The sequence below is a fragment of the Gobio gobio genome (assembly GCF_949357685.1).
Source record: "Gobio gobio genome assembly, chromosome: 2".
Classification (NCBI taxonomy): domain Eukaryota; kingdom Metazoa; phylum Chordata; class Actinopteri; order Cypriniformes; family Gobionidae; genus Gobio; species Gobio gobio.
In genome coordinates, this window is record NC_137098.1 from 24334365 (window position 1) to 24341812 (window position 7448).

The following is a 7448-nucleotide window of genomic DNA, read 5'->3' on the forward strand; positions in this document are numbered from 1 at the left end:
AATAGGTCAATACATCAAATTCTGACAGTGTATGAGTATGTAGATAAAATTACAGTTCAAAGACTCTTTGGCCATAAACATATTCTATAGGTCAAATGCTGACTACTGTGTGTGAGTATGTATATTAAGTTAAAGGTCAAAGACTAATTTGTGAGAAATATATTTAAAAAGCCATACTTGAACTACTGATGAAACATTAGAAGAAAGAGTGTGTATAAAAAGTTCAATAATGAGGACCAAAAACAATTTGTCCAAAAAAATAGGTCAATAGGTCAATACGTCAAATTCTGACAGTGTATGAGTATGTAGATAAAATTAAAGTTCAAAGACTCTTTGGCCATAAACATATTCTATAGGTCAAATGCTGACGATTGTGTGTGAGTATGTATATAAAGTTAAAGGTCAAAGACTAATTTGTGAGACATATATTTAAAAAGCCATGTTTGAACTACTGATGACACATTAGAAGAATTCTATCAGTGCGTATAAAAAGTTCAATATTGAGGACCAAAAAGAATTTGTCCAAAAAATAGGTCAATACGTCAAATTCTGACTTTGTATGAGTATGTAAATAAAATTAAAGTTCAAAGACTCTTTGGCCATTATCATATTCTATAGGTCAAATGCTGACTACTGTGTGTGAGTATGTATATAAAGTTAAAGGTCAAAGACTAATTTGTGAGAAATATATTTAAAAAGCCATATTTGAACTACTGATGACACATTAGCAGAATTTTATCAGTGTGAATAAAACTTTCAATATTGAGGACCAAAAAAAAATTTGTCCAAAAAAATAGGTAAATAAGTCAAATTCTGACAGTGTATGAGTATGTAGATAAAATTAAAGTTCAAAGACTCTTTGGCCGTAAACATATTCTATAGGTCAAATGCTGACTACTGTGTGTGAGTATGTATATAAAGTTAAAGGTCAAAGACTAATTTGTGAGAAATATATTTAAAAAGCCATACTTGAACTACTGATGAAACAATAGAAGAATTCGAAGAGTGTGTATAAAAAGTTCAATATTGAGGACCAAAAAACAGGTGTCCAAAAAATGTGTCAATAGGTCAATACGTCAAATTCTGACAGTGTATAAGTATATAGATACAAGTAAAGTTCAAAGACTCTTTGGCCATAAACATATTCTATAGATCAAATGCTGACTACTGTGTGTGAGTATGTATATAAAGTTAAAATTCAAAGACTAATTTGTGAGAAATATATATAAAAAGCCATACTTGAACTACTGATGACACATTAGAAGAATAGCTGGGTTTCAGTCACGTGATTATGATGACGCGCGAAGGCGGGGCGATTTCAGATGGAGGGCAGGAAGTAAATATGACGAATACGTCTATGGAGGAAACCGTTGCGGAGAGTCCGTATTGTACGAATTTAGAACCAGTTTCAAGAAATAGATACAAAGAATTAGTGAACAGATATGTTGGACGTGACCCGTTCCTCATGAAGATGAGTGAGTTTTCGGTCGAACTTAAAGATTTGCCGACAGTGGAGGCTGTTGACATCACCAACTATCTCGTCCTTCAGACTTCATACTACACCAGACAGCAAATGAAGGCATATAAAAGTCTGGAGGCGTACAACTTTTTTGTTAGCGGGTGGGTCCACAACCTCGGTAGCAAACGGCTCCACGATGATCATCGTTTGGTCTTCGCCAGGGTGAGTGTTTGTTCTTATATTGTTGTATGTGTTAAGATGCTAGCAGTAACGGCTATAATGTCAACAAACATGCAACACATCTTTACGACGACATTAGACTGACAATCGTTTATGTTTCAAGGTAAACCACTCTCAGAGATCAGGTGAAACACCTCTGAAGACCTGGATTATTGCGAAGGAGGATGGAGAAGTCATTGCAGCTCATTGCAATTGCATGGCAGGGTAAGTAATTATGAAATTATTAATTATTCTCTCTCACACACACTGCTAGCATACTGGAGAGAGCGTTAAAGGGGTCATGAACTGGATTTTTATTTTTTTTATAATGTGGCCTGGGGTGCCCTTATAATGTTAGTATGTTATAATGTATATATATAATGTTAGTATGGTTTTTACATCAAATTTTGTCATAATTTGGAAATAACATGCATTTTTTCTAGCCTGATTTTAGCCTCTGATTTGAACACTCTAGGCTATATTGCACATCATCAAAAAATAATAATAATATTGTATTCTATTCACAGACTATCAGAATCATGTTCTCATGTAGGAGCAGTTCTTTTTTCTATTGAAGTTGGGGTAAAGATGCGAGATTCAGCATCCTGCACAACAGAGCAGTGCAAGTGGCTGATGCCATCACATGTAAAAAAGGTAAGGGGACACGTTCACTGCAAACCAAATGTGGGACAGAGAATGTGTTTTTGTCCCTGTTGGACAAAGAGAAGCTAAGACAGCAAAGACCCACATTAGCTGCACAGTTTGGCATCTCAATCCTGGGATGATAGCCTTACCTGTTTTGCTCACAGCCATAGGATAAATTACAGATTTATACTGCATATAGATATGTTATACCACAGAAATATGGACTTTATGAACTTCTTTGTGTTAACTTATTTTCAGATTCCTGCTGCTCCAGTAGCTCTGATCGACTTCTCCTCAGCTAAAGCCAAAAAAAAAAAGCTTGACCGTTCCATTGATGGCAGGACAACTGAAAACCAGGTTGGGAAATCACTTTCATGCCCAAGAGTGAAGAGAGGGTCAGAAACATATGCTAGTTTTTTTGAGACTTTAAGCAAAAACTGTCCAAGGAGTGCAGCACTGATGGCTAGGGAGCCGTACTACAAAGAATTCATCCCCAAATCTAGTATGCTTCCTAAAACTGTTCTTGAATACAGAACACCAGGGACTCTGCAGCTACCCCCCATTGAGCTTGGAGAGCTATGCCAGGTATTCCAGCTAGAAGAGCTCATCATGTCCCAGGTCCAGGCTGTAGAGAGGGCAACTCGAAGTCAGAGTGCAAGCAGGATTTGGTTTAGGCAAAGAGCTGGACGCATAACTGCTTCCAAGTTGAAACAAGCTATTAAGACCAACCCCCAGCAACCATCCAAGAGCTTGATCAAGGCCATATGCTACCCAGAAGCATATAGGTTCACCACAGCCGCTACAAGGTATTTAGGATTTGAATTAGGGTAAGGCAGAGGTAAGGCTGCGTGTAAACAGTGTTTATGTCCAGAAAAAGAAACACTGACAACAGAGGGTATCATTTGGATAAAAAAGAAGGCTGTCTATTAAGTAAATGTATCTTACTGTATCTAACACATTTATCAGTGCGCAACTGATAAGAGAAAATCGTGCAGTGGATTGAGTATGGTAGGGACAGCCCTGAAGGGTCAACATTAGTTATAGGGTTATAAGACTAGGCTTATGCAGGAGTAGAACTAAGTATAGGGGTTAGGGTAATGGCATTTAAATCACTGAACTGGCTCTACATATCCAATACTAAGTAATAATTTCCTTTCATGTTTTGCATGTGTACTTTGTACAGTTATGGATCCAAACATGAAGCACAAGCCAGAGGAGTGTATGAGAAGCTGATGGGTCGGGAGCATGCAGGCTTCTCCTGTATGGACAGTGGTCTCTGGCTGAACCCCAAGTGGCCATACATGGGGTCCTCCCCTGATGGGATTGTCACTTGTGACTGTCACGGAACTGGCATCTGCGAGATTAAGGTAATATTACAGTCTCTGTTGTAGTAAAGTCCCTAAATCTCAAGTCTGAGTCGTGTCTCAAGTCCTAAACTGAGCAAAAATATATATTTGTTAATCTATTGTTCACGTGTCCTTCTCTCTGTGATTTTAGTGTCCACACTCTCACCAAGATGAAGCCAATCTGCGCTTGTGTGCTGGGCAAAAGGGCTTCTGCCTCATCAATGATGGGGATAATGTCATGCTGGACCGGACTCATGACTACTACTACCAAGTTCAGGGACAGCTTCACATTGTAGACGCTGAGTACTGTGATTTTGTTGTGTGGAACCACAATGACATTTTTGTTGAAAGGATTTTGCCCGATCTAGAACTTTGGGATGATGTTATCCCTAAAATTGAGTGTTTTTTTAGAAATGGCATACTTCCAGAAATACTGGGGCAGCAAGTTACAAACTCGCATGTGTAATGTAATGGAAGGATCCAGGTACACTTGAAAGTGGTCTGTGTTATTGCTGTTATATCAATACTGTTGTATGAGACAATATTACATTTTGATTAAAATATTCGTTATGAGTATACGAATATTTGTTATTATGAGTGTGGTATTTGTGAGTTCTGGCTGTTGTATAATTTAAATGAAAAGATTAAATGCCACTGAGAAGACAGAATTATACATGGTGGTTTATTTACAAGATTAGATTTTTCAACAATTGTTATAACGAAACATGGTGTGCAATAACAGATTAGAATCCATTTCATTACATATAATACATATAGCCAGTACAATTGGGACAAGTGGATAAAAATATTACACTTGTTGAAAACAAATTAACAGACTGATACGTGTCGGGGCTCAGGTACTACTACTCCCTGTCCTCTTACTTATCATCAGAGCCAAGAAGCAGGGCTCAGGTACTGGACTGACTATTATCCCTATCCCTCCCTCCTCCTTACTCCAATGGGACAATAGACTCTGAAAGATTAGACAAGACACAGCAAATAACCCCAATCTTGTCAATCATTGCTCGTGCCTCACCTTGCTTTGTTGCCATGTGCTCTATGGGCATAGCCCTGCTTTGCAGAATCTGATATTTTCTTCTGACTAAACCGATAACTCTCTCAACATGAATACGTAAATTCGCTATTTTTCTTGTGTCTGCCACCTCATACGCTGATAGCTGTTTTCTCCCCTTGGTAAATGCAGGTATCTGTAGTGAAGCACAGTAAAATCCCACACTATCACCAATATTGAACCCACGGTCTGCTAGGACAATATCTCCAGGTAACAGGTTTTTTAGGAGGCCACTCTCTATTGTGATCTGTTTATCGCTGACTCTCCCTCCCCAGGCACAAGATATGTAAGTGACATAGCCTTGGGGTGCAACACCAATCAGAAATTTTACAGTATGGTGATGCTTGTAGTTTGACCACGTTTGTGCTTGGGCTAGTAAATTAGAGGGCTTCTCAATAAAAACTTCGAAACAGTCAACTATCACAGCAACTTTACATCCAAATGCCTGTCTGAATCCCATTGGCATTGTAGCTTGAAGAACATGTTGCTCTGGCCACTCAATTTGAAATTCCAACCTTGCATGAAGTATGTCAATTACTTTATGCCAAACTCTAGAAGCAGTTGGCAGAGAGATCTTGAACCTGAAAGCTAAATCTTTCAGCGGGAGATTTAGTCTCAGCTTCATCAAAACTAAAATGAACTGTTCAAATTTAGACAGCACAGACATAGGACCACAGCTGATGTAGAGTTTGCACAGCTCAAAAATCTGAATTAAAACTAAGAAGTTGGGGAGCCCCGTGTAGAACCTTGTCTTGTCTTCGTTTTTTTCAAAGGACTCCTTGTTGAACTGTGTTTCCAGTGCTTTGGCTCGAAGATCTCCTAGCTCTGTTGTGTTTTGTCTCAGAACATCCTCCATCTTCTCAATGTCATCCATTGTTAGCTCAGTCTGGCATCCAGCATCTACATAGCCTGCAACATATCAGTGAGGAGCATAATTAGTTAATTCATAATATGAATTATGTAAATTGTTCTCTCGTCCAATTATACAGAGTGATTTTTAGTTTATATGAATTATGTGAATTGTTGTTAAAGGGATACTCCACTCTAAAATGAAAATTCTGTCATCATATACTCACCCTCATGTTTCAAACCTGTATGAATTTCTTTCTTCTGGTGAACAGAAAGGAAGATATTTAGACGAATGTCAGTAACCAGACCGTTTTTGGTACCATTGACTTCCATAGTATATTTTTTTCCTACTATGGAAGTCAATGGTACCAAAAACGGTCTGGTTACTGACATTCTAAATATCTTCCTTTCTGTTCACCAGAAGAAAGAAATTCATACAGGTTTGAAACAACATGAGGGTGAGTAAATGATGACACAATTTTCGTTTTAGAGTGGAGTATCCCTTTAAGTAATATTTTTTACAACGTTTTTAAAAGCATACAAGTTTTCTGGTCAACATTTGTAACAATTAATAATTATTAATAACAATGAATAATAATGCTGGTTAAAAATCTTAGTACAATAATTTACCTTGATCATTTAATGTCCCATTGCCAGTGATCCCCTCTGATTGTGGGTTGTTGTCAGCTGTCTGCTTCGGGTCGGAGCTTTCGGCTGTCTGCGTCAGATCCGGGCTCTCATCTGTCTGTTGGAGATCCAACATAGCCTCTGCACATTCCGACCGTCTTTGTTGGTCTTCCTTGAGCTTCATCCTCTGCTCTCGTTTAAGAGACGCCTCTGATTTGGGTTTAGTTTTTTGGTAACCTAGGTTGACAGTCGGAGCCCAATCTACCGACTCAACGTCACCCAAAGCGCTAGGGCAGCCTAAAAAGCCCCAATGAAGTCCACATTAGACTACCAGTAACTTAATAATCATTACTAAGTAAATGAGCATTTAACGACAACCTAATGTTATATAAACAGTCACAAAAACACGTTGGCTAGCTACGTTAACATACCTCCGACGAAGTGGACGCTGCAGACACGGGCATTAACAGACTCAGCTCCTCCCGACCGCAGACGTATGTTAGAAATCCACTTTTTACGGCGTGTTTCAGTGAGCTTTCTACATTTCTCACCTTTATGAGTGACCATCTTCGGTACTCTATAAAAACCCATTTCTTTTTCTCGATTTGAACGATTGGAGCAGCCGTAAACAACACAAAACATTGGCATTTTTTCAGACGGCAGATCCTCAGATTTCACTTCCTGCCCTCCATCTGAATTTCGCGCTCTCGCGATGCAGCAGCGTGACGTCACGTGAAATCGACCTATTCTATCAGTGTGCATAAAAAGTTCCATATTGAGGACCAAAAAAAATGTGTCCAAAAAAATAGGTCAATACGTCAAATTCTGACTACTGTCTGGCTGATGAAACATCATAATGAGTCTATGAGTATGTATATAAAGATAAAGTTCAAAGACTAATTTGTGAGAAATATATTTAAAAAGCCATATTTTAACTACTTATGAAACATTAAAAGAATTCTAAGAGTGTGTATAAAAAAGTTCAATATTGAGGACCCAAAAAAAATTTGTCCAAAAAAATAGGTCAATATGTCAAATTCTCACAGTGTATGAGTATGTATATTAAGATAAAGTTCAAAGACTAATTTGTGAGAAATATATTTAAAAAGCTATACTTGAACTACTGATGAAACATTAGAAGAATTCGAAGAGTGTGTATAAAAAGTTCAATATTGAGGACCAAAAAAAAGGTGTCCAAAAAATTTGTCAATAGGTCGATACGTCAAATTCT

The 7448-nt window shown here is 38.0% G+C and overlaps 2 protein-coding genes across 2 annotated transcripts; one reads left to right on the forward strand and one right to left on the reverse strand.

Annotated features, from left to right (window-relative positions):
- Nucleotides 1–1342: 1342 nt before the first annotated feature.
- On the forward strand, nucleotides 1343–3154 carry LOC307118088 (uncharacterized protein; the record flags this gene model as incomplete). The annotated part of the gene is made up of 4 exons (XM_079803490.1): nucleotides 1343–1681; nucleotides 1803–1903; nucleotides 2206–2332; nucleotides 2582–3154. The coding sequence occupies 4 exons, from the start codon at nucleotides 1343–1345 to the stop codon at nucleotides 3152–3154; spliced, it is 1140 nt and encodes a 379-aa protein (XP_079659616.1).
- Nucleotides 3155–4338: 1184 nt separating this feature from the next.
- LOC307141834 (uncharacterized protein) lies at nucleotides 4339–6960 on the reverse strand. The gene is made up of 4 exons (XM_079842286.1): nucleotides 6649–6960; nucleotides 6221–6514; nucleotides 5086–5650; nucleotides 4339–5008 (listed from the first exon to the last, which is right to left on the reverse strand). The coding sequence occupies exons 1-4, from the start codon at nucleotides 6863–6865 to the stop codon at nucleotides 4993–4995; spliced, it is 1092 nt and encodes a 363-aa protein (XP_079698412.1). The 5' UTR covers nucleotides 6866–6960; the 3' UTR covers nucleotides 4339–4992.
- Between the last annotated feature and the right edge of the window lie 488 nt (nucleotides 6961–7448).

What these genes read in the sequence shown, in the direction of transcription:
- LOC307141834 (XM_079842286.1), bottom strand. Translation starts at nt 6,865, where the DNA reads ATGCCAATGTTTTGTGTTGTTTACGGCTGCTCCAATCGTTCAAATCGA. An exon ending in CAGCGTCCACTTCGTCGGAG is followed by an intron (nt 6,515 to 6,648) that starts GTATGTTAACGT and finishes GGGGCTTTTTAG; the next exon opens with GCTGCCCTAGCGCTTTGGGT. An exon ending in TGGGACATTAAATGATCAAG is followed by an intron (nt 5,651 to 6,220) that starts GTAAATTATTGT and finishes GATATGTTGCAG; the next exon opens with GCTATGTAGATGCTGGATGC.